The sequence below is a fragment of the Echiichthys vipera genome (assembly GCF_963691815.1).
Source record: "Echiichthys vipera genome assembly, chromosome: 1".
NCBI lineage: Eukaryota > Metazoa > Chordata > Actinopteri > Perciformes > Trachinidae > Echiichthys > Echiichthys vipera.
The window spans coordinates 13,465,021-13,492,641 of NC_139826.1; the positions used below are offsets into that span (position 1 = coordinate 13,465,021).

General features: G+C 39.5%; 1 protein-coding gene across 4 annotated transcripts; it reads left to right on the plus strand.

Annotated features, from left to right (window-relative positions):
• Nucleotides 1-1,307: 1,307 nt before the first annotated feature.
• Nucleotides 1,308-26,389, plus strand: cyld (cylindromatosis (turban tumor syndrome)). 4 transcript variants are annotated; one of them, XM_083913494.1, is made up of 17 exons: nucleotides 1,308-1,616; nucleotides 2,786-3,321; nucleotides 4,603-4,914; nucleotides 7,395-7,500; nucleotides 8,982-9,083; nucleotides 9,662-9,778; nucleotides 14,412-14,794; nucleotides 16,199-16,364; nucleotides 16,461-16,602; nucleotides 17,155-17,277; nucleotides 17,614-17,705; nucleotides 18,055-18,121; nucleotides 19,891-20,023; nucleotides 21,656-21,764; nucleotides 21,986-22,104; nucleotides 22,479-22,695; nucleotides 23,610-26,389. In XM_083913494.1, the coding sequence occupies exons 2-17, from the start codon at nucleotides 2,830-2,832 to the stop codon at nucleotides 23,792-23,794; spliced, it is 2,865 nt and encodes a 954-aa protein (XP_083769620.1). In that variant the 5' UTR covers nucleotides 1,308-1,616; nucleotides 2,786-2,829; the 3' UTR covers nucleotides 23,795-26,389. The 4 variants fall into 4 exon arrangements, with proteins under 4 accessions (XP_083769620.1, XP_083769619.1, XP_083769621.1 ...); XM_083913493.1 differs by having other exon boundaries at nucleotides 16,199-16,602; XM_083913495.1 differs by lacking the exon at nucleotides 9,662-9,778.
• The last annotated feature ends 1,232 nt before the right edge of the window (nucleotides 26,390-27,621 follow it).

A 27,621-nucleotide genomic window follows, 5' to 3' on the forward strand; every position in this document is an offset into this window, starting at 1 on the left:
ATTTATTATAGGAAATATTTATATTAAAATGTTAAAAGGATTTCAGTGTAGTGTTCCTTGGTTTTCTGGTTAGTGGGTCAAAAATGCCACTCTTTAGGGTGTATCCCAATATGCAAATTATAGTCAAATTCAAGTTACTTAAAGATATATGTAACATTTTAGTATTTAAATTTCCAAAAAACAAATATACCTATGTTATACTGTATTTGCCCTTTAGTTGTGTACTTCCATTATCGCAAATGTTTCCAACATATTGTTGGCAAAACCCAGACAAATCTGTAATTTTCTTTAAGGACATCGTTCTTTTATAGCCTGTCACTGACATCATATAACTTTTAATCCCATTCACTGCTCTAACCCCTTCATAACTCACAAACAGGAGAATTGAGCCTTCAGGGCCTCTGCCAGAAAGCCAAACGGGAAACAGGAAACACCGTTGATATGTCATAAAGTGATCGTAAATCACAATGTCACAGAATAATATACTCAAAAAGGAACACAGGAAATAAACTGAGAAACATTTTGAATATTTATGTTTACAACTGGGAAATGAGGAAAAACATAAACATTCGAAATATGCCCCAGTTTATTTCCTCTTGCAGTGTATGCGAATGACATCAACTGACAGGACGTTTACAAGGACTCAGGCTGTTGCCTAGCAATGAAATTACATTGAAAAGGTCTATAGTTACTAGGTTCAGATTTTCATCCAAAACATATGATCATCATGATATATTAACTCCCAACAATATACAAAGCAATGGCAAATAGTTCTACTCCAGCTTGCTGCAACATTGACGTGCCATACATATGCATGCATCATTATTAATAATCCAATAATATATATGACACATTACATAATGCATAATACTTTCAATTGGACCAATTCTGCATAATGAGCTATTTCACTTTTGATTATATATACAGTACATGTTGCAAATAATAATAATAATAATAATAATAATGATGATGATGATAATAATAATAATAATAATAATAATAATAATAATAATAATAATAACAATAATAATAATAATAATTTGGTATATGGGTTTTTTTTTCTAATAATTTAGTATCGCATTTTTGTTGAATATGCCACAGAGACAGCGTCATCTGCATGGGTCGTCTGCCCTGAAAGCTACACTTCAATCTAACTATGTGTTCTGCCATTCATGGGAAAACCCCACCGAGTGGGACCTGGTGACGAACACAATGAACAGCCAATCAGCGCTTGAGAACGCAGCGAATGTCCAATGCCTGTCAGGGAGTAAGTGGCGTCATAGACTAAGTTTCGTGAGGTCGTCTCCTGTAAATAATATATCTCATAGCCATAGCGACACACTGTATTATTTCACGTATTTCCCATGGAGAACAGATCTATCTAAATGCTGATAGCATATCGCAGAGGGGGGCAGTCCTCTGCCAGCCTGCTCGCTGTCGCTCAGCTCGCTATGCTAACTTTAGCCTGATACTTTGCTGGTTAGGACGCTAGCATTAGCCAGCCGTTTGGCTAATCAGAGGTTATTACGGGACGTATCCAGCTTGTTTTCAGAGGCCTGTATCTAATTGAGATGGCAGTCATCTGTAGCCTCTAACTGAACTGACGCGTATCAAAGGTAAGGTGTCCGCGTTGTTATCATTGGACGTAGAAGTCTATTTGGTGAATTTTAGCTGACGGTACGTTAGCTACTTCCCTCTGTTAAAGGGCCTGGGACTGACAGCTTCTGCCTGGGGATGACACACTGATGACACACTGCTGCTCTGGTTGTTGAAAATGTTCTTGAACACGAGTCATTATATTGCTGTCAGTGATTCCGACTCTGGAATAAATACAACGGTATTAAACGTTGTTGTTGTCACCTCAATGGACACGCTCAGTACACGTCAAATCAGATTAGTGGTTCTAGCCCATGTCAGGTTGAAATTAGTATTATTATTTTTTTAACCTGTGTTGAAAGCCATAATAACATTGCCTTAATGTTGATACAAACCGCAATAAACTAGCCAAGCTAGTTAATAACACTGTCATGCTTGAAACTATAGGCGGATGTAGTGTGCTCTTGACTGTGCTGGGTGGTTGATCATCATATCTGAGGTGTCATCAGGGGAAATCCAATTGTCTGGTATCTGAGTTTGCTCACTGTCTATTTTTAGCATATTCAAATAGATATGTGTAATGTTACATGAGGTCCTGCTAAAAAACAGGTGTACTGCACAGGAATGACAGTAGAAAGGGAGAGTACACATCATGAGCCATTTTTCACAAAAAACCCAAACAGGAAAACTCTCACCCGTCGTCTGCTTACAGCTAGAAATCTTGAATGACACAATGTTTCGGTCTTTTCGACCTTCATCAGGTCACAACAAACCCCAACAAGCAAACTGGATCAGAGATCTGGTAATTAAAAAGCAATAATCAGCAATAACCGTACTCAACGGAGGAATTGTTTGGTCTATGTAAATCATAAATAAGTCATAGAGTGTGGTCTTTACCTACTCTGTAAAGTGTCCTGAGATCGTTTTTGTTATGATTTGGCACTATAAATAAAATTGCATTGCTTTCAGAAAATAATTAACTTCACCTTAATGCAATAATGACTGTTTACCTAAGGTTCCATCAGCCATTTATTTACAAATGATTAATGGGTTAATTGTTATGCCAAAGTCGGTTATGCCAAAGTCTGAAAGAAAATAATTAAAACAAGCTTTCACTCATTATTCCAAATGTATGCGTCTTTCTTTCTTTTAAAAGTGGTCATTTGTTAATTCCTCCCACTGACCACAGGTCAAGCTTGCCTTGATGTTGGACCTCCTGCCTAGCATGCAGCCATGAGCTCTGCCCTGTGGAGCCAGGAGAAGCCCAGTGGGGGCTTCAGGGAGGACTGGCGCTTCTACATTGTCATAAAGGAGTGTGCGGTGGAGAAGCCTTCCCAGAAGACCCTGAGGATCCCTCGTGGCAGTCTTGGTCAGGCCTGCCAGGAGCGCAACAGCCTGGGGCGCACACTGCCCCCATGCAAGGGCAAAAAAAGTCTCCGTATCCTCGACCAGACCAACGTGGTGCTGAGCCTGGATGAGCGGGACGTCCTGGAGCTGGATGAGAAGCTGGCTGAGCTGCTATTCCCCATTACCAACTGTGAGGAGCGGTATGCCCTGCTCTGCAACAAGTCACGGCTAGAGCGTGTACGCGATATTGACTGTGGTTCGAATGTGCGCGTCCAGCTGCGTTCAGGGGATGAACCTCTGCCTGGAGTGGTCCGCTTCAAGGGCTCGCTGCTCCCTGACAGAGCCCTCTCTGGAATCTGGTTTGGAGTAGAGCTGCTGGTAAGAACTTGTGTATCTTCTGTTTCTCTTATAGATTTAGAGATTAGACTATTTTTGGTGTCCTCTGTATTCATTGTGCCAGACAGCTCTACTACAGTAGGAATATTTATTTCAGTGTCAGAGAGACATTGTTTAAGTTACACAGTAACAAATGACACTGGTTCCGGTTTCTCTTATAATAAGAAAAAGAAAACAGATAGGACAATTATTTTTAACTTGCACTAGAACCACAGTTCAACACCAACAGAACAAAAAGAACAAGCAAACATCACCTTGACTGTGAAGACATTTTTATAGGAAACAGTTTTTAATGGCAGGAGTACATCATCAAGGTGCTATGTAAATACTGTGAAAGTAACAAAAATCTCCACAGAAAAATGCACACAGCCTGTATTCAGAAACTGTGTCTTTAAACGAGCCGTCAGGACTTTTGTACAGTTCTGATGTCACAACTGTACTATATATAGGTAGAAAGTGCCTACTGTGACGCTACAGTCATTCCCTGGCTGCAGTGATGGCGCAGAGACACCAAGAGTGCAGATGCGTAAAAACATGGAACCCAAAATACAAGTATGAACCTGAAAATATGAATAATTTGGGACCTTTAAATATAGAGATCGGCTACAAATGTTGTTTTAGAAGAGGCTGAAACAAGGCAGCAGTGTTTTGACTGACATGAGCAGATATTGACAACATTTTAACTATTCCTTTCATCTAAAAACTAAATCTGATTATTTGATGTCATGCCATAATTCATTCTGTTCTGTTTCTACCGTAAGTAACAAAATACAAAGGGTTGCTTATTGTAGTACAAAGTTGTTTTTATTCTACTGGGTCCAGCTGGAGTCTTCTTGAGTGGGTTGTTGGAGCTCAGACATTCAGACTGTAGCTCAGGCCTCAGAGTTTGCACATATGCTTCAGATACAATTCTTACTTAATGCTCCCACCAAATAGAGATTATCTCATTTATATCTAAAGCCTGCATGTGAGAAAAGAAACGCAATATATCACAGTATGCTTTCCAAGCATCCAGTCTCTGTGCTAGAACTTTTTGAATGCATTTATCATTGCAGTAAGACAAGTCATATTCCTGCTGCAGTAATCGATCATATGCTCTCACAGCTCTATGATGTTGATATCCCTTTACTGAAGAATGCTGAGCAAGCAGCCTCGCTACTTGCCCTACTTTTTATGGCAAATGTGTTGCTCATCCCTCTTGCTCCTGTTCTGTCTCACTCTCTACACTTGCGTCATCATCCTTGCTTTATGTCCGTCTCCCAGGAGGAGGGTCGGGGCCAGGGCTTCACGGAGGGCTCCTACCAGGGCCGCCAACTTTTCCGCTGTGAGGATGAGTGCGGTGTGTTTGTGGCACTGGACAAGCTTGAACTCTGGGAGGATGATGACGACGAAACCTTGGGCGAGCTGGAGGTGGACCACGTCAATCTCGTGGAAGAGGACCAGGACTTCCCTCCACTGGAGATTAACTCCAGGGTTCTGGTGCAGACTAGGGACGGGCCAGAGAGAGGCACCATCATTTTTTGTGACCTGCTGCCGGGAAATGAGAGCCTGGGCTACTATGTGGGAGTTGACATGGTAAGTAAGGCTCTATCTAAATAGGTTAATATTGTTATTGTGTCCACAGCTGTTTGCCTAAAAGAACACGAAGGTTAATTTATAAAGACAATAAAAGACAAATATACCAAGTTTAAGACTTAAATGAAAGAAAATCAAGTTCCTTTTCTTTTTTTCTATTTCTTTTTAAATCTCTGACAACATGACTTGTTTCCATCAAAGGAAAAGTTCAACATTTTCCAACTGACAGTAACATGAGAACGTTGACACCACTTTCATGTTTGTACAATAATATGAAGCTACAGCCAGCAGCTGGCTAGTTTAACTTAGCACAAAGACAAGCTACCACCAACCAGCACCTCTGAAGCTCACTAATTAAACAGGTTTATCTTGTTTGTTTAATTTAAAACAACATGTTTTACGGGATGATGTGTCAAACTATTTCTTAACTCTTTGGAGTCTTTGCTGCTTGCCTTGCAAATTGTCCCGGTCAAGAAATAGTCTGCCATATACACCCTTGTGAAACGGCGATTTGTTATTACACTTACATGTAGGTTTTGTACAGATACATTTTATTTAGCTAGCTTTACAGGAAGCAAAAGGGATTTCCCAAAATGTCAAACTTTTAGTTAGTTAAGTTAAGTTAATTGCTGGTCCCTGGCATTCTTGGCATTTATTTCAAGATATCAGTATTTTGTACATTAAAGTAGTTATAGTGAAAATATATATATATAAAATAGTTATAACATTATAAGTGTTACAAACTTTGTCTGTGATTGTTTATTTTAAATGCCAATATAGCTGAATACACAGCAGACACATGTCGTTATGTTTTTATGATTCACATTGCAAAGGGCAATGTACCTACATACAACCAAAAACAGCAAACCAAACCAAAAATAAACAAACAAAAAGAAGAATAAACAGACCCCTATATATATATAAAAAAAAACCTATATGTGTCATTATGTTGATATTGTCAGATAGTGTCGAAATATGAAATCAATCTTTTTTATCAGGGCAACCGCTTGGGAATGGCTGCTGGTTTACATGTAGTGTTTATGGGCTGCGATTCAGTAACTAACTAACTAACTGAAGAAGAAGAGATTTAGCTGTTTTAATTGACCTGGAAACGCTAATGGGGACACAAAGTAGTCTGACGATTATTTTCTTGATTAACCAATCAGTGTTTGGTCTATAAAATGTCAGTAAAAGGTGTAAATGTTTTCAGTGTTTCCCGAAAACCAAGATGACATTCTCAAATGTCTTGTTTGGTCGAGAACTCAAAGTTATTCAATTTTCTGTCATAGAGGAGTAAAAAAAAAACAGAATTATAATGAAGAAGCTGGAATCGGATCATTTTGACATAATTTTCTTTAAAAACTACGCAGACCAATTCATGGATTATCAAAATAGTTAGCGATTAATTTAATAGTTGATAACAAATCGATGAATTGATTAATTGTTGCGTGTCTAATGCAAATCACTTTCACATGAAAATGGCTGTAAATAGAAATAAAGTGTTAAAACCAGAGCTTTCATACTGTAAGGGAAACTTACTCCCATATTGTAAAATCTACGTTTTTTGCATTTAGTTTCATGTAATTTAAAAAATGTCAGTGTTTCATTCAGGTAGCTGTTTATAATGAAGTGAGATGATATTTCAATTACGACTTGGATGCTGTGTAGTTCATTTATTTACAGTGTCCTCGCCTCAGTAGAGGGCGGCAACGTGCAGAAAGTTACACATTTCAGCTTTAATGCACAGAGCTATGAGATGTCTTCTGTCATGACATGCTGTGTTTTTGTTTTGTTTTTCATGACCGTTCCTCTGTATGTTCAAGGAACATGTCTTGTTGCCTGGGATCACAGTAGCTGGTATCTATGACTACTGTTGTCAGGCGGTAGAGGTATTGTAGTCATAGAGAGATTGAAACACATAACTGAGGCATTTGACTGCTAATCGTTAGCAGCACCAACAGCAACAGCAACAGCAGCAGCGGTAGCAGCAGCAGCAGCAGCAGCAGCAGCAGCAGCCCACTCAGTGCATCTGAGCCACCCACACAAAGGCAAGGCAGTCACGCGGGGAGTGAGGTAAAGACTTAGTGCTGTATGACCCAACAGCATGGCAAGAGGCCAGCAGGCAGCTGAGGGGAGCCCACTGCTCTGCCTCACTCTGCGTCCAGCCTCGCCCTGCCTTCTCTAGCTAGTGGCACTGGCCTCACGCTTATCCTAGATCATCCCGCTGAAGCAGAGTCCTGTGGTTCTGCTTGCGAGATTTCCCGTGGAATGATTTGAGGAGGAAGATCTGTTGTTTTGGTGGAGAAGATGAGATAAGCAGTTTGGATCATAACAATACCAAGGATCACGCTTCATTTTTAGAGCGATAAGACAAAATACCTTATTAACCACAAGAAGATTTGTGTGGCAACAGATCAGTTTTACAGAGATAATGAACGCCTGGCAGGGTTATAAGGTTCTCATGTCTCCAACTCTTCCAGGACAATCCTATCGGGGACTGGGATGGTGTGTTCGATGGGAAATTGCTGTGTAATTTTGCCAGTTTGGAGCACACTCGACTCGTCCCCATCTGTGACGTAATGCCAGGTGAGTCACCTAGTATGTGTTTACGGACCATGTGAATGTCCTGAAACCTCAACGTTTTCAGAAAACATTCAGCTGTCCCTCTCTTGGACCAGCCCTGAGCTCCCTCAGAGCATTCTGAGTTTGTGTTGTGCTTGCAGCGGGAACAGAGAGCCTTTTGTGTTGGATGTCTCACTTGTTTTTGAAAGGCAAGTGACATACTCAGGCTCTTTGTTCTCAACATTGGCATATTGATTTGTTTATGTGTGCTACTGCCGCCTCTGACTATTTAAACTTGCATCTATAACGTCTTAAAGATTGGGATTCTTTATTTTCTAAACTTGTCATATCCCTTTTGTACTCCCTAGACAGGCTACATGATGTATATATTGTCACCAAGTAGAGCTTGTTTCAAATCTACCCCCGAAATATAATATGTCATTCATTTGTTCAGTCATGCTTGTGATACTAGACAGTGAAAACCATCCTTTGTGACTGTCGGCCTGTGTGCAAAGTGAGAGGCAAGTTATGGTCAGTGTGCAGTTAAATACAACATCTTTCGTCTGGAGTGTTCCTTCTAAAATAGAGTATGAGAGACCAGTTCTTATCGGCTATACAAAGGGGACATATCATGATAAACTCACTTTTCCAGTGCTTGTGTACATACATTTGGGTATCTGGAGTGCCTACGATCCCACAAACTGTGAAATAAGACAACACAGTCAGTTTTTTGTGGCTCAGAAAACATGGGATTCAATGAACCATTCACATTTGGCTCCCCTTCCTATGTCACATGCTGGCCCTTACAATATACTGTCCCCTGCGTATCTCCACCCACAGCTTAAGAACTACCTTTGCAAAGGTGCCATATTTTTTCACAAGCCAATTGGAGCAGTCTTGGATCTCAGGAGGGCTCTCAAAGGCACTGAGTGCCACATTCAGAACATTAATAAAGCAGCAAACAAATAGTTGCTATGTAAAGTTTATAGTGGAGTAATGACGTCTTGAGCAGAGAATGAAGTCACTACCAAGTTTCTCTGTTGTATGTTGTGATAGACGGTCTGGCCACACGTGCATTTTAGTGTAAGAGGCCATGATAAAAACTTCAGGGTGAGAGCCGTGTGGAGGCAATCCCAACCCACTGTTTTTCCTTGTATTTCCAGTACAGCTCCTTTTACAGAGACAGGCACTAAAACAAGTAAATACTGGTATATTCAGACGGACAGTATGAGAAAAATAATGTGTAGAGAACAATAAACCATGCACACACGTTTTAGTAGAACCCAAAATACAAGTGTGAACCTGAACATCATAAGTCTCTTTTGAATGTGTTTATCAAACTTGTGGTTATCGGACTGCACTGATTGAAAACCTTAAAGGAAAATGGTAGAGGGTCAGTGTAAATTTACAATATGTAGATTGCAAATTGGCTGAGGTGCATGGTAGTTTAACCAGGCTGACGGGGTGTCGTGCGTCTAATGTGGATGTATTTCTGGGCTGTACAGAATATTCCATGCAGGACCAAAGGCTGCAAAAGCACAGTTTTGCCCCCAGAGGCACCAACAGTGACAAGTCGTCCTCTGGCCAAAGCAAACCAAAGAGCAAAGGTACTGCACTGCTGTTATGATACAAACCTCACTGACGTATCCACCGCTTGGTGGGATGATAATTCTTAAAGGGACATTCCATCAAAACTGCCTGGTTGTGATTCTAGAAATGTGAAAAACAATCAAACTGTTTTTGGCTATGTTATAATAGAAAAAGTCTTTGCTTTGTTTTAGAAAACTCTTACATTGAAACAGCTTGGTCAAACAAAGAAATATTTTAGGCAAGCAAAGCTAAGAATAACAACAGATAAAACACTTTTAGTGGAAAGTCCCTTTAAAAAAAGTCAATATCAACAGAGGGCATGCTTAACTCAATTTTATACAAACTATGAGAAACTCCCGTGACAGCTGCATTGATTTGACGTTAATAGATAATGTTATTTCCCTGATTGTTTTTAAGTTCTCTTTTTGTGTTTCTTTTATGGAGAAAACTGTTGACTGCTGTTGCTGATTTATTGACCTTTTTTCAACCCCTTTTATTTCTCACTTGGTCTGCTGTTGAAAAAAAGGGGACAAAACATGCTCCAACGCACATTTTGTTTATATCTGTTTTTTTCATGCGCTTGTGTTATTTACAGGATTAGGTCATCAGTGTGGCAGTAGAAGCAAGTCTGAATTTTACTATACTTTAAATGGCAGCTCTGTTGATCCCCCAGCCCAGTCCAAATCCAAAAGCACATGGTACATTGATGAAGGTAAAACACTGGTACTCATGGGATGTCAGCCATCTTACCGGCAAGCTACTGTTTGCAACAAGCTACATACTAATCCGTTTTCAGCACACTGTTCCCTGTGCTGTATAGTTTTAATTTGCTATTATTGGCTAGATCAGAGGTAACATTTCTGCTGGGCCAAATAAATAAATTTCTGCTAAAATAAATATGTACTCTTCTGGTATTGGTCGCTCTAAATAGAAGTGTCCAAAAGTACCATACAATACAGTTTAGATGGTTTTAGCAACTGTGAAAGGTCATGTATGGGGACCTGTTTCTCCCACCTGCTAAAAGCATAAAGCATCATTATTTTTTTTACTGATCAAGCTCACAGGTTTTGTGAATTATTTAAGGTGAAATAACTTACACCTTTATTGTTTTATTTATTTATTATTGCAGCAGTACAACAGAAATAATTACAGGTATGTATAAAAAGTAAAAGAAAAGGAGGCACATAAACTAAAATAAGAATAGGATAAAAAAAATGAGTATAAATGTATAATATATTTTACTCATATGACTAAAAGTGCCTTATAACATGAATAAAATACAAAGTTACAATAAATAATATCTACAAACTGAGACTTAATAGTGTGTAATTAAGAGACGATGTATCAAAATCTTGACATACTGGTCCTAATCAGGAGATTTTGTCCAATAGTTGACTTATGAAGTGAGCTTCGTAATGTCATTTTAGCAACAACTGAACAGAGCTGTGGTGCTGAAATAGTCGTAGTCAGCAGTCTTCACCACGCTGGCTAATATAAGAAATCCTACCAACACAACTGATCTGATCTGTGAACAGAAATAGTTTTCCAGTAGCTTACAGAATAGGAACATTTTAGATGTATACGGGGGAAAGTGATTTATTTGTATTAATCTTATTTTTTTATGCGCTCCCATTAAAGATTTGTGCATATTTCATAGTGTAACTGGGAACCTTAAACATCGACTGTAGATGTAGGTGATATTAAGCTCAACATAAGCGAGGTAGGAGATTAGTGTTCTCCGGTTGTCTGCTTCTTAGGCAGTAATACAAAATAAATAAGAAACAGAGAGGTTGCATATGGATACACATCTCTCAGAGTGACACGTTTGTTGTTGTTCTTTAAGATTGAAAATACTTCGGGGTGGCTCTCCCTGAAGTATCTTTGACATTCCACCTCCATAATCCAAATAAACCTTAAGTCATAATAAATCTTTATAACCTTTTTTTATACAACCTTTTTTTTTTGTTTAACTCTTTTAACAAGTGGGAGAAATGGTGTTTGTATGTTCCATACAAAATAGATTTACTGTATGTATGTGTAGTATATGCAGGTTATGGGCTGTAATTACTGTATTCTGGGATAAAGTAAAATAAATAAAGCAAACATGGTTTAGTTAGCAGGAAAACAACAATCAGTAGTTTGTTGCAGTAGCTTGCTTTAAAGACCTTTCCACCAGTCTTGTTCTTCATCACCATTTTAGTGTGGTATTCCACCTGCATGGAGTAATTGGTGTCGTCCTAAGGCTTTTAATAATGCTCAGCGCTGCAAATTACTCCTTAACTGGCTGTTGTGTTGTAATGGCTGCAGATGCATTTCTGAGTTTAAAGTTTCTGTGTAATCCTATTTTCAGGCCAAAGCATTGGTAAAAGCCTTTATTCTAGTGTCAGGACTGACTGATTCAGTCAGCACATTGTGTCATTGTTTTTGTGTTTTTATTTTTACAAGTTCAACTTTCTTTTCTTTATTAGAGGGGAATGACATTGCTCTTGCCATCACCAATATGTGTTAGTTGTGAAGAAAGGTAATGTCTCCTGTAGTCAAGATGGCGGAGGCCGGTTATCATGCTGTTATTTACATGTACATGGCATTCTGGATATTAATACATTCTGGGTTAAGATTCATGTTCTAATCCTGATTACATTTATAATTGATGTTCTATCAAAATCTAGACACATCACAAATCAACCAAAACAAAAAACAAGATACACAAAAGGTTATGTACCTTGATACAAGCATTTTCAAGTTCTGAAATTTAGGCTACTAATCATCAAAATGAGGACTGTAAAATGACTGTAGTGTTGCCTCCTGCCACAGCAAAACAGAATACTCGAGTGCCTGCAAAAATATTTCATTAGTCTTGCAGAGAGGTCAGTCAAGTGGCTGACATGCTGTTTTCACAACTGCTTACTCATCCTCTGAATGTGTAATTTTTTATATTCCTCAGGCTCGCTTTCCACATTTTGGGTTATTTTTCTTTCTTCTTTCTGTCACAAAGTCATCATACTAGACTTCCAAACACTTACGGTTCACTCAGTGAGGGAATAGTTCAAGCGTGGATATACAATCACTTTGATCAAGAAGAACTGATGTTGCCTGTCATGACAATTCGGTCAGTACTTGTGATCTTGCGTTGCTCCTTCTGAGAATTGAAATTCAGAGAGAAAACTATGTGAATCTGGTAGACAATAAATGTTGTGATGACTTTCTTGAGATGATGCAGGATTGTTAACAATCATGAATAAGAATTCAAAAAGTTATGTATGTTTTATTTTTATTAACTGTTAAGCTGTTGTTGTGTAACATCTGTTCTGAGTGACAGGGCTCGACTGATATTTGAAACCGATACAATAATGATTTAAGAGGAAACCGTTTCACCAATTACCGATATGCTGGCCAGTATGTTTGAGCCGGATGAGAATAGACAGTTTCTATGTGGATTATGCAAATACGATAAGGCTGCTTTCCTAAACAAATACCTTTTATTAAAGAATATTTAACATTATTATACATTATATGTACAATGTATTACACTGTCAAACAAGTCTAGAAATGAACACGGGGAAAGTAAAGACTAAATAAAAAAATAAAATGGACATAATGACACTATTTCTAAATCAAGCATTGTTTTCTACATTATATGTTCTTTAAAAAGGAATTTCCATATTGGCACATGTCAGAATCGTCCTGGCCAGTAAACAGACACTGGACTGTGACGGACAGGTTTCATGTAATTTCACACCTGGATTTCAGCAGCAGTAGAAAACAGAAAAGCACTTCTCAGACCAGAATCTAGTCACATTATGATGGCTAACGGGACATCATTTCAGGAAATTCTCACTTCTGCAAAGGGTGACTTATGAAGTTACAGTTAAGACATATAGATTTCCAGTGACATCACAAAATTCTCTAGTTTTGAGCTTTTAGCAAGGAGTGCGCACATATTGACTCAACTGTCATGGCAGACACGAGGAATTCTTCTTTTGTGACTTCTTAGATAGAGTGACACTCCAGTCACTTCACAAACACGTATATTTAAATGGAACAATGCGAGTTTCGAAAGGTGTGATGATTTGTGCCCAACGTGGCTTCACTAAATTAGCAAAAAGAAGGCTCACATCACTGAAAATTGTCCGTTTGATACATAAATGCACATCAAGTGGATAAAGCCCTCATAATAATTTAGGTGTAAAGTGAAGAGCACAGAGCAGAACAACATTAGATGGGAAGAGGAGTCGGCACGTCAGACATCGTCTTAACAGAGGGCATTTTCCCACTTTACCCGAATACTAGAGTCTGGATGGTGGTTTGTTCCTTCAGGATTTAAGGAGTTTCATCATCAACAGTTTTCCCACAGAAGAGTCTATATCAGCGGTGGATCTTTTTTTCATTTTACAAGCAAAACGAGTATCTACTATCGCATATACATTTTTCAAATTTTTCCTCACTTAAATAGCAAGTTGACATCTCAACTGCAAACTAGTCTGCCTAACATGGATAACCAGTAAATGTCTTTCTAAATACCCGACTTTTGCTTGTAGTTATCTGTCCAGATATTGTTATACCTCAGCTATAATGTTTTCTTGTCACTTGTGATGACTGTAACACACAAAAGAAGATGTTCTACCACCAAATTGTGTCCAGAACGTGTTAGTTAAGCAGCCAACCCTGTCTCCTTGAAAATTGTTCCCATACAACGAAACTGTATTGTCAATAACATTTCCCGAGAAACGACTGGCAATTGGTGTGTCGTTTTAAACACATGGTTAATGTTGTGAATTGAAAAAAAACCTACTTGGTTAGGTTGTGGTTTTGGTTAAGATAAGTATGTGTCTTACATGAAACAAGTGAAGTTTCCTGGGTGAAAGTTAATTGAGAATGCATTTTTGTTGTATGGGAACATTACTTTTATTAGACAGGACTCGAACAGCATACCTATTTCCTGGACTGCTGACCGGCATGAAAAAAAACAAAGTGTGAAAATGCCCTAAGACTCTGGGACTGGCTTACTAGAAATACTAAAATAGGTTCTGTCTTCTAGTTCATGAAAACTGTGATCTCTCATTTTTTTTATTCATCTCATTCTCTCTTTCTTTAAAACCAAATTCCTTGTGTTTGTAGTGGACAGATTCCTTTCTTCCTTCAGTTATTAAACCGTGACTCAACACCATCTGAAAATCTTGTTTTTGCTGGATTTTAGTGGTTAAAATTGTCATACTGTCAATGAAGCAGGGATTCTCAGCGTGGTGTTAAGTTACTCTTCAATAGTGAAGGCAGCATACATAATATTGGGTCTTTTAACTGTAAAAAAAGACATTGAATTTTGGTTTCTGCTTTCTCTCCTTCAGTTGGGGAGGACCCCGCCAAGTCACTTACTGACACACCCCCTGACTTCAACCAGTCCTCCCCGCCCTCCAGAGCCCCACCCCCTGCCTCGTTGTCCAGTGACAACAAGTTCCACTCTCTGCCCTTCAGCCTGAACCGGAAGACCATTGACAACATGAGCCATGGGCCTCTCTCACTTTCTGTTCAGTCGGTGATGGGAGAGCAACCTGAGCCCCCGTCACCGGCTGCCCCTCCATCACCGCGGCCTTCCACACCTCCCAGAGGACAGCCAGGTCTGGAGGTGGGCTCTCTGGTGGAGGTGAAGGAGAATCCCCCTCTGTGTGGTGTCATCCGCTGGGTGGGCCTGCCTCCTGGCCTGCTGGAGCCTTTGGCTGGGCTCGAGCTGGTGAGGCAACACGGCATTGTTAAGTTGGAAGTTTGATTTAGTGTTCAGTATCAGAAGGAGGGGAAAAGTCGGAGAGACTGGATAATATTGGTGGGACAAATAATATAATTATCTATCAGGAGATGATCTGTTGAAAAACATTAGCACATATAAATGTAATACATTATTTAGGGATACTGAGGCACTGGTGTATGTCCAATCCTTTTTCCGATTGTGTTAGTTTACGTCTAAAAGGGGGTTCCTGTGTGAGAATTTGCCAATCTTGGTCAGTTTTCTATATTTCTAAGAGAGTGATTCCTTTTTATCGTAGTTGCTATTTCCAACTTTCAATACATATAGACAGTTTACATAAACTCTTACCCAAAAAAGTGTTTAGTGTCACCCATATCAGCTGATTATCATCTGACGTTATCAGCAGCACTCAGCACTCAAGTCTTAATTTATGTTATTCAGTAAAAGCTTCTTCTGTTAGTAACCATTGCTGTTGTAGGTTTCTATTTCCAGGCATAAGAATGCAAAGCATTGCAATCTAATATGCAAACACCCCCACCACAGCCTTCACTTTTAAGGTGTTCATTTCTTTTTTACTAAATGCTTGCCGTTGGTAACTGCTTTTGCTACTGCTGAACAACAGATGGCCACAAACATATCAGCCAAACATCCCTTGCTTAACTTAAGCTTGTTTCGATCATCCACACATTTGTTACATCTTCCTGGTTGAAGAGCTGGACAGGAAAGTAGTGGACTTACTGTATATGGCCATCTTGATTTTTTGATCCCAGTAATATGACATAACTGTTCAGGTAAATACTATTTTTTCACCACATTGCTTGATTCAGTTATACAACAATGTGTTAAAGACATAGTTTGACCTTTTGGGAAGGATGCTCATTCACTTCCTTGCAGAGAGTTGGCTTAAAATCTCCTTACTGCTCTCATGTGTGTTTATTCAGTATAAGGCTGCAGCTGGGTAGCTTAGCGTAGCATAAAGACTGCAAACAGCAAACCTGGCTGTATTCTAAGGTAACTAAATCTGCCCTACCAGCACCTCTCAAGCTCACACACATTCTATCTCGTTTGTGTAATCCTTACAATAAACAAAGTGTAAAAATTACCACAAAGTTAGAAACCAGTGCTTTATTCCTTACATATTAACATTTTTCTGTGGAAAGTTTGCACACACATGAGCCACTGTTAGTAGAAGGTCTGAGGAAAATGCAGCATACAGCGTCACTAAACAGCCAATCGCAACTCAGTTACATAATATCTGATCAGGTCCTTAGTCCGACCTACTGTAAGGCATTTTGAAAAGGACAGAATAAATGAAAGACCATGTTTCTTTACTGCACACACATGCAGTACCTGACAGTCATTAGATGACGTGATCTCGACCTTCTCTTCCAGGAGGAAGAGTGCCCAGGTTGTACTGACGGCACCTTCAAAGGTACGAGGTATTTCACCTGCCCGCCCAAAAAAGCCCTATTTGTTAAGCTCAAGTGCTGCCGGCCTGACTCCCGCTTCCCATCCCTGCATCATTCCTCAAACCCCATAGAGCGGTGCAACTCCATTGGTGAGTCAGTTACAGGAACTGGGATGATTAAAGGCAGCAAATTAACTATTGTCCCCAAAAGCTTTGTGTTTACACTCTTACTGTGTGTTTATGCAGCATTTGGGGGTTACCTAAGTGAAGTAGTACACGAGAACACGCCGCCCCGCACAGAGAATGATGGTCTGGATGTCATGGTGGGAAAGAAGAAAGGCATCCAGGGCCACTACAACTCCTGCTACCTGGATTCAACCCTCTTCTGGTCAGTACTCTTTAGGTCAAACAGTAAATACTTGTTCAGCTACAGTGTAAACCATATTATACCAACATCTCTGGACTTCAGTCGTATTGATTGACTATATTGTGCTTCCTCAGCCAGCAGTGCTGTATTTGCCCAGAGGCAGAGGCTTATTAGTAAACTGTTTTGACTTTGCCCACTGGCTGTAACAAGGGGATGTATTTCTGCTGTGAGGAGGCCAGTGGATGGTGATACATCTGTTGTTTTTGCCAACACTGCCAAAGGGCCATTGAACAAAGCAATTTAGCTTCTTCACCAAACTACAGGCGATCTCATGCTTTCAAGGTGCTTTGACCAGTTTAGAATTTTAGCTTTAAATTTGACCAGTTCAGAAATAATATAAAACACTTCCAAGTAAAGTCATGGTACAGTAAATAAAATGAAACCGAACAGATGGACAAATATATCCATCATAAGAAGTTTGACTATATTCATATTTTTGTGAGATGTTTTTTTTAATGTGAGTGAAACATGAATATAAATTGTACTCCCTTGGTTGTGTATTGTGCTCTGCAGTCTCTTTTCCTTCAGCTCTGTACTAGACACTGTTCTGCTGAGACCGCGCTCAAAGACTGACGTGGAGTATTACAGAGAGACACAAGAGCTGTTGCGCACAGAGATAGTCAACCCCCTGCGCATGTAAGTCAGAGTGTTTTTTTTTATTACATACTCATTACTGTTATTGTAGGTTTTGACTCGGTGTTCTCATCACCTGTTTTAGGCATGTGTTTTTTTCACAGGAAGCTAAAAGCTATTAGATAGTAAAGTTTCTCCAGGACTTAAAAGCTTGCACATGATTTAAATTCAGACAAATAAAACAAAACACAATCTGGAATTTTATAGGTTGCATTGTTTAGTTCATTGTCAAAGCCTTAATGTAACATCTGATGCAAAATTTCACTAGCAGAGCTGATGTCTTTAAACCAAATGTGACTATTTAGCTAGTGTATAACTTGCTTGTTCTTTGTCCTCCAGACACGGGTATGTTTGTGCCACTAAAGTGATGAAGCTAAGGAGGATCCTGGAGAAGGTAGAAGCTGCCTCTGGGTTTACATCTGAAGAAAAAGGTAGGAGAATGAGACAGATGAATTTTTTATTGGTGTTTTTTCATACTTTTCGCTGCTCATTGTCATGAGTTTGACCATATCATGATGATTGTTTAAGTTTCTTTGTACCGGTGCAGAGAATTTGAATGTGACTATTATTGAATAATCTGTTATACTGATAAATAAAATAACAATTTCAGGATAAAACAAACTCTTTAGAAACTATAAAATATAATAAACAAAAGGAAAAGCTATTTTACGATGGCATACAATTTCATGCTATGGACTACAGTTTTTACAGTGTGCGAGATTGCAGCATTTATTCAGGAACGTTACCTCATTTCTCATTTAAGCACTTCTTGTACTGCAGATCCTGAGGAGTTCCTCAATATCCTTTTTCATCACATACTGAGGGTTGACCCGTTGCTCAAGCTAAGGTAAGGGCCAGTTTTCTTTTGAAAAAAATGTGAAGCCTCTTTGGCTACATCTAGTGCGTAAAGGCACAAATGAGATGCAATGTTTTTTACAGAGCAAAAGAAATGGCTGAAATAGTTGAGTGATGCAGTTGTTAAAGGTGACCAAATCACTAATGCGAGCCTCTCACTTAATTTTCAATTTCCAAGGGGTGTTTTCAACAGCTGTAGACCAAAATACCTCTGGACTCATGACTCATATTGTAGGTTTTGACCACCCTGTCTTAGGCATGTGTTTTTTTGTTTTTTTTAAAAGGAAGCTAAAAGCTATTCTGGATAGACCTACAACCAATCAGAGCAATGAAATGGGATGTAGCACCAAGCGACGGACAAATGTAAACAGCCTTCAGCATTCAGAGATGAGCTGTGATGGTGTAGCATCAACATGTCTGTGAACAAGTGTTGCCATCAGAATTTATACTAGTAGTCCAGTAAGTTCCATATCAGCTGGAGCCATCTTGGTTGTTTTTTAACTCAACACCTCAACGGCCCTTCATTTTACTAAGTTGGGTTTACGCCGGCCGTAGTGTCCCTGGCACAAGGGTGATAGTGTATTTTGTTCAAAGCACAAAGGCTCTGCAAGTTGTAAGTCATCATCTAAAACTTGCATGACCAGTATGAGTTAAACGGTTGTGATTGGCCCAACCAGCTGGAAATCTGACTGAACGGGAGAAGGACCGGACGTATCTGCCAGAGCAAATAAAACATGAGCTCACAGATTTGTCTGGTTCCCAGGCCAGCAGTTATTACTTTTCACACATAAACCATGTGAAAGACATGGCGTGGTGAACATATGTTTGCATGTCACTGCTGACCAGCCCCAGACTACAGAAATGTCATTCCAAACACATCACTGCTCAACAATGAAACTCTACCAGACCTTGTCTCAATCTGCAGTATGTAGATTTACGCAGTCACATAAAGTTCCACTTCTGCTGCAGTGCTTATGCTGCACACAGTGTGGGCAAAGTGGTTTAACTGTAGGAGTTTTTAGGTCATGTTATGAAAACTCCCTTTATAGTCATGTTTAATGATCTTCGCAATTCAAATGAGCAGAATTCAGTCTACTGTACAACTGGGTTATGCAGTAGTATTTCCATAGTATTTTCTATAGTGAACAACAAAACCTGTGTTCACGCTTTCATATCAAAGCCAAGCACTGGTTGAGTTATAAAGCCACGCTATATAACATGACTAATCTGAAACATGTACCTGGCTTTGAAAGGAATACTTCAGCAGTGTTGAATCTGTCTTAGCAGTTAACCGGGACAATATACAGATGTCGCAGAAAGCAGTTCAATGTCAAGTTAAACTGTCTGCTTTGATCATGAGGCCAAGGTATAAGCCAAGTTATTTATTTAGGTCATTTATATACATTTCATAGAAAGTCTTGAAAGTCTTACTCAATCTTGGAAATTCAAATTATTTAAATATACTTTGATCAAGATAAACTAGATCATTACCTAAGTGTAAAACTGTCTATGGTCTTGCCTTGCCACACCCTACTACAGCAAAGTTTTTGGAATAGAATAACAAAATCTTGATGTTTCAGGAAGCATTTGAGCAGATCTGCTTGTAGTGAGATGAATATCACATATTGGTACAATAGGAAGTGCTTTTGATACCTGCACAAATTGCAGTTGTCCTGTTGTCTTTGTCCCCCAAGAAAGGGCGATGTGAATAAAACCTACATGCAAGTTTACATGAACAGAAATGCTGTGTTGTTTGTCCAGGTCAGCAGGACAGAAGGTACAGGACTGTTACTTTTACCAGATCTTCATGGACAAGAAGGACAAGGTGGGAGTTCCCACCATCCAACAGCTCCTGGAGTGGTCCTTCATCAACAGTGACCTAAAGTTTGCAGAGGTGAATTTCATTGTGTTTGAACTTTTAGAAAACAAAAAACAGATTAGCTTGAGTTGAGCAGAACAATGTGTGATTGGTCTGAATAATGCTAGTTTGGTGCAGTCATCCCCAGCTTCTAAATTACCACATCACATAAGTCTTTGAACATAATTTGATCATGTACAGTGCTGTCTGTAATGTAGATGTTAGAAGTTTTTTAACAATTTACTGCGCTACAAAACCATGGTGATTGGACATTTTTATACTTACGTATACGTATACGTTTTCAGTTTCAACAAAACAATCAGGGTGAAATCATTTGAGTGGGAAATATAATAGTGCTGTCTCTTACCTTATGCTGCTGTGATCTCATATTCTTGTTATACTGACAGGTTGCTATGTAACTTTGGATTTTAATTACCATTCAAAATGTAACATTTCTATCCAACAAAAGCAGTCAACAGACAAGAGAATGGAAATGGAGTGTGAGGTGTTGGATAGATTAAAATTCAGAAGACATTAGCTTACTGTGCAATGAACCAGTCACTTCTGGATGGCTTTGTCTTTTCAAACAAAAGATAAATTGTACCTGTGTTAATAGTTTGTAAAAAAAAAAAAATACATGTATTGTTTTTTTATCAGGGTACATAAATGTTTCGTTATTGTTCCCTTTCTAAATCAAAGTTGATTAAATTAGACCTGTCTTTTGGTCGTTTAAGTGTTGATGAGGAGAACAAGAGGCTTTTTAGGAAAGAAAGAAAGACGGAAAGAATGATATGTCGCCTGTCATGGCGCATACAGTGATCTACAGTAAGAGCTTTGTTTCAGAGAGATAAGTGAGAATGCTGGAGGAAGGAAAAGGTTTAACACCGCTATATCCATGTCCTGTCTTCCTACCAGCCCGTCAGCAGTACCGACCCCACAGCTCCTGAAATGAAGGGCTACATTACAGGACAAAAGCAGTCCCAAAAATGACACTTCCTAGATCAAAAACAGAAATTCAAATTATTTAAAAATATACTTCGATCAAGATAAACTAGATCATTACCTAAGTGTAAAACTGTCTAAGTTCTTGCTTTGCCACACCCTACTCCAGCAAAGTTTTTGGAATAGAATAACAAAATCTTGATGTTTCAGGAAGCATTTGAGCAGATCTGCTTGTAGTGAGATGAATATCACATATTGGTACAATAGGAAGTGCTTTTGATACCTGCACAAATTGCAGTTGTCCTGTTGTCTTTGTCCCCCCTAGAAAGGGCGATGTGAATAAGATACTTCCTAGATCAAAAACAGCTTCCACTGCTGGTCAGACAACTAATTCAAACTAGAAATGTAGAACTAAGATCACACATACTGTAGGTTACAGTCACATGTCCTGAGTACACTGCAACTAACACTTTATATTCAGATTTATTTATCCTCTTTTTATTTCTTCCCTTAATTACTCTAGATAGCTCTCCAACTTTTCCAGAAAACAAGATTGTCTTTCACTATTCACTTCTTTAGGCTTAATTGTTAAGGTAATATGTTAGCTATACAGTTGTTGTTGCTGTTTTGATTTCAGTTCCTGTGTTCACTGAGCTTCGCTGATATGTCCATGCTGTGTTGTTGGTGACAACACAAGTTTTCTCTTATGTTTTTCCTGACCCCCAGGCTCCCTCCTGCCTTATCATCCAGATGCCCCGTTTCGGCAAGGACTTCAAAATGTTCAACAAGATTTTCCCCTCTCTAGAGTTAGACATCACAGACCTTCTTGAAGACAGTGAGTTGTAGCTAATCATTTTTCCAGTGTGTAAGCATCACGTGTTCTTGCCGATCAATGCTGTTCCAGAGCTGCGTGGCATTTGTTAATGGAATGCCGCTGAGTTGTCACTGCTACTCAGCTGAGATGAAGGAACCTTTTTTACCGTGTTTCCAAACCTGCTAAAAAACCTTTTGTGCAGTGTGTCAGCAAGAATAAATGCATGTGTTCTTATTATCCAGCACCAAGGGAATGTCGAATCTGCGGAGGCCTGGCTCTCTACGAGTGTCGAGACTGTTATGAGGATGGGGATATCACGGCTGGCAAGATTAAACAGTTCTGTGAAAAGTGCAATACACAGGTAAACAACAGAGGGCATTATTGCAACACCAGTTAAACAAAAACTAGGTTGTAAAGTGTGGCTCATGATCATCCATCTGGTGGCGCCAAATCCAAAGGAATCGTACTGTGTCAGTGCAGAGGTTATGTTTCAGAAGAGCAGCTTCTACAGTAGATTTTAGTCCGGTCAGTGAATTTACTGAAATATTGTTAGACTTATATCTTCCATTGCCCATCTTGCAGTGTGAATTCTCAAATGTACTTCAAAGCTTTTATTTCATGTGATTTATAATCTAAATGTTATATGTAGCATGTTAAACATATTTTGTTCAATTTGAATAGACCACAGTAACAAGCAGTCAGTGTGATGGTTTTTAACTGCTTGTACTGATTTAGGTTCATCTCCACCCGAGGAGGAAAACCCATCGGCACGGCAAACTGTCTGTCCCCAAGGAGCTGCAAGAAGGTACAGGGCGGCAGGGCAGTTTCCCCCGCCAGAGGATGGAGCTGTTCGCCGTGCTGTGCATTGAAACCAGTCACTACGTGGCCTTCGTCAAGTACGGCAACGCAGATTCCGCCTGGCTCTTCTTCGACAGCATGGCTGACCGTGACGGTAGGTGTCATGGCCTTGTGATGCTGCGTTTGTTATGACATCTAACTGATCCTTGAAATGAGGTCCAGGATATGTTGAGGAAATTGTTTTTGTAACATTGGTGAAAGAATTTTAGAGTGTGCGGTGACACAGATGGTAATAAAATACCTCAGAAACCCAGTGAAGAAGACTCTAAACTAAAAACTTGCTGCACCTTCATGCACTCAGGCAATTACTGTTTAAGTTTTTAACCAAAGGTTGGTTTGTCATTCACTGTAAGACTTTGAGATACAGTGTGATTATTTATTCTTACTTTGATATCAAACATCACTGCTGCTCTAAATGTATCTCCAATCTGACTTGGGTACAATTGTTAATATGGTTGCTTCTATAGATTATTTATATAATTAATTCCCAGCCTGGGATCATTAAAGTAATTCTTTTATTTTGCCTTGCACATTCTTTTTCAAAATTAATGGATTTGTTGTTTGATAGGTGATAATTTACACAATGTTTGTCTAGCATGTTAACTAAATATAAGCAAATACTGACTAGTGGAACTACTGGAGGGGTTTGCATAAAAATGGCTTATATGATTAGTCAGTTATCAAGGTAGTTGCCCATTAATTTCTTTGGCTCAAGTTGTTGGATAATCAACTAATAGATTACCAAAAATTGAAGTGCATAATTATCATATAAACAACAAAATAAGTGCTGGAATGGAGAAGTTAAATTCAAAAGTATTTAAAAAACAATTTTGCATTCATATCTGCCATTGTCAACTTCAGGGTCACTGATTTTATTTTACTGGATGCAATAAATCTTTAAAAGTCTTCTATTTTTCCAAACACTAATAATTAGTTGCGAATAGTTACTATGCTTTGCCGTTACAAATGATTATATTGTTTCTAATGATTGTGCTTATGGCTTTGCAGGAGGGCAGAATGGTTTCAACATCCCCCAGGTGTCTCCCTGTCCGGAGGTAGAGGCCTACCTGAAAATGACCCCAGAGGAGCTGCACAGCCTGGATCCAAAGAGCATCCAAGGCCAGGCCCGACGCCTGCTGTGCGATGCCTACATGTGCATGTACCAGAGCCCGACCATGAGCCTGTACAAGTAGAATCCTCTCCCCAACCCCTCCACCCTTGCCCCTCAGCCACACCACCTCCCCCTCCCCAAGGGCAGGAGATTCCCAGAAAGACCAAAAATGAAAAACAAACTGAAAGAAGAAAGGCTGCCTGCCAGCAGGGGTGCTGTCTGGAGTTAACCCTCTCCACCCCACCTCCTCAACGCCTGCCCATCTCCGGAGGCTGGAGAGATGGAAGAGAGGGGGAGAAGCCTATTTGCACTGTGCATTAGTTGAAGTGTTGTGATCTTCATGTAGTCCTATGTAGCTTCCCTGTGTCTCATAGCTGAGCATTGGTGGTGGATAATGAAGCTAAGGTAGGCCTTATGAAGATTCTCTCCCTGTCCAGGGAGGAAAGGGGAGAAGATGGGCGGGAGGGCATGCCGCTGTTTGCGGATGACAAAACGTGCAACAAAAACAAGATGAGCTAGTGGGAGGACCTTGGCCACCTCATTTACCTTAAGAAAAGAGGAGTCCTGCTATTCTTAATCACTGTAAAAGAAGGGAGCTTTCCATAATGCCACATTAAGGAAGCAATGCAGTGCGCAAATCCTCCTCCAACGTGTGTACTGTTCTAAAAACTTGTGTAAAATCTCTTAGTAGCATATATTCCTCCAGGTAGTAACATCATCAGTATAGATGTCAACCTACTGTGCAGTCACATTAAGACCAGAGTATTCTGCTCTCTGTGAACCAGTTTGCATATTTCCCCATCACGCTATGTAAATTTACATGTTTTGCAGAATTAGATGTAGCCATTGTAAAAGTCTCATTTTACTGCAAACTTGCTCAACCAATGCTGCACTTTTGCTCCATCCCCAAGTGGACCTATCAGGAAACATTTAGGTTTGCTCTTTTTCCCCCCCATTGGAAGTCACAGTGAGTGCTAACTTGTTGTTTGGGAGACATCAGAGTTTTGTGTTAGAGAATACAAATGTGCTACTCTGTAGCTGTAAAGAGCGCTCTGCATTGCTAATGCAGAGTAGATGCCAGATAAATGCATGAAGGGAGACTTGTACAATGGCTCCTGTTGTAAAGCTGGTTGGTGGAGCACTCCGTGCATTCATAGGGTCAATGAGGTGAAATACTGGAAAAGTCTGTCTGTTTTCTTTAAAGAGAGTATGATGTGAAGAATTTCACATGCAGTTTTTTGAAGCCTCAGACTCATTGTGTTGATGACTAAATCTAAATTATGTTTATGTTTACAAAGCCTTTTCTCTGCCCGTCATGGCAAAGTATTGACTCGCTGCCTTCCATGAAGATGTGACAAGCAATGTTTCCAGCCATGCACCACGTAACAAAACAGTTGTGATCAAATATTATTTATTATATTCTTATCATATTACAAACTCATATGTCGTCCCTTTTTAAGAAAATGAAACAGGGTTGATGATACTGGTTTGGGTACTCCTTGTCCTCTTTCACAGTTCATTGAAGTGAGTTATTGTAGTTTACGCCGTCTCATAGCAACTACTGAATGTTAATAGTGACACGTTGAACAGTGTGAAGTTAACAAAGGATGGGTAATGAATCAGGCACAGGGCTGGAAACCTTGGGGCACCATATATATTGTGTTGTATTTAAAGAAAATATTTAAATTAAAAATTTAAAGGCAGAATGAGTAGGATTTATCAGTTGCGGTTTGTAAATGCAACATTCAAAGTTTGCCCCTCTTTCCCGTCACAACAACACCAGATATGCATGCCTCCTGACCAGAGATGAAAGCCAACTCCAGATTCCCTCTCATTTTTTGGAAAGATCTTTTGTATATTTGCAGGGGGGTGGGGAGTTCAGCCAGTGTGTCCGCCATTTTCGTAGCCTCCTCTTGGATGTGTGCCTACAATCTTGCACCCGGTCGCTACGTTCTGATAAGTCAAGTCCTCACACCCTGACGCCCAGAGACATCCCAAACACAGCAACATGGAAAAAAAAACAGAAAATGGAGGCAGAGGGCCGGTCTCTGTCAATGCAGACACCGCCACACACTTATAGTGGGTCATAAGTGCTGATTGAGAGGGACTATTTTTGTACAAGTATATACATTGGTTTTTAGGAAAATCCTCCTCATACTGCCTTAATTTTTCCTTGATTCCATTGTATTCCAATTTTAAAGAGTACCTAAAGCATACGAGTCGTATCGTGGATAAAGTAGTAGGTTTTTATATATTCCACAAAATTGGATCAAATCATGAAACCGCACATGTTGGCATCATCATTATGTAAATTTTTCACAAATAAATCGCAACTTAATCATGGATTCCGTTGTGAGTATAAAGCAAGTGTGTAAGGTCGTTTTTCATGAATTAGGTTCCAGCTGACAACTCCCATTTTTCTCCCGGGAATCCTGACAGGGGACCTTCCTGTGTGAACTTTTTTCTGCACTGCTGAAGCTTGTCACTGACTGGAGCCTTGTTCTCTATGAGAGAAGTCTCAGAACAGAGGATGGGATTTTGACTTTTTTTTTCTGTTGCATCTGTACAGTATAGACATATGTAACGGGTGGAAAAATTAATGTCAGTGATGTTCCTGTAAATGTTAACAAAATAAAGCCCATTTTGAAGGGTACACTGCATCTGAGTGGTGTGATGACAGATGTAGTTGAGCACCAAGGACTGAGGGTTGTCTTTTGCAGATGCTTTGGGTTGGGGGTGGGAGGGGATTTGTGAGTTTTCACATTGGCGTCTGCTTGTCACAAATATTTAATCACAAGAAGAAAAAAGATTCAGTGGATGCCAATGGTGTTGAGGGGAAACCGAGAAATGTGTTTCACTCACACAGTACTGAGAGTGGAAAGCCACAGTTGAGGGTAAGCAGTTCAGAAACAGGCTACTTCTAGGTGACGCTTAAATAAACTATTTCTACATGCAAGTAACTATAAGGGTTAATATCAGCGCGGTCCCATTAGAAGTGAAATGGGGCATTCACTAACATTGCCCTTTTTAAATAGCAACTTAACACCAGCTTAAAGTGATGTAGGATTGTTCTTGTGGTGTGTCAGTACAGACATCGCTGTGATGCTGGTCAGAGGTGCAACAGACTTTGAAACCTTCAACCTGAGATTTAAGCCTTTTATTAAGTTACACTTAAAACAGTATATACCTCCCCACACATCTAGGGACCTGTATACTGTGAGACATTAGAGCTGTTCTGACATATTAAGTCTGCTAAGGCTTTTACATCTTTTTAAATGAATGGGAACTTTATTTTTATGTACAGTTTTATTGTCATACTGGTTGTCTGGCTGTGATGACTGTAAATGTGTTGTGTTGGCCAACAAGCAGGGACTTGTAGCAGCTTTACAGCTTCTGAATTTCTGACAATGGTGGCTACTGAAAGACGCTTGAGACAAAAACTGAAGACCTCCCAAAGTAGCGTTTCAAACTGTATATTGCACTATTTTTGCTGAGATAACTGCCCTCTAACAAGTTAATATACAAACTGCTGCAGCAAGTTTCACTGTAGACTGTTTTTTTCTAGTTTCTGTTACTGATGCTGATAAAACAGTATGCTTTAAAGGAGCTGTGTTCGAAATACTGAAAAAAAGTGGACTGGGATTGCCTCCACACAGCTATCAGGCCGTTTCCTGATAGGTATACCAACCTTTTTTCAAGGTCACATACACTAACGTGCATGCAACAGAGAATTACAGCACAGAGAGGGAGAGTGACTTCGTTTTCTGCCCATTACTCCACTATATCTTTACATAACATATATGTTATATTAATGCTCTAAATGTTGTGTACAGCTCCTTTAAACTTACCTCACAACTGTAAAAAACAGAAACAATGATTACGGAGTCTTTCTGTGATGTCAAATGTTCT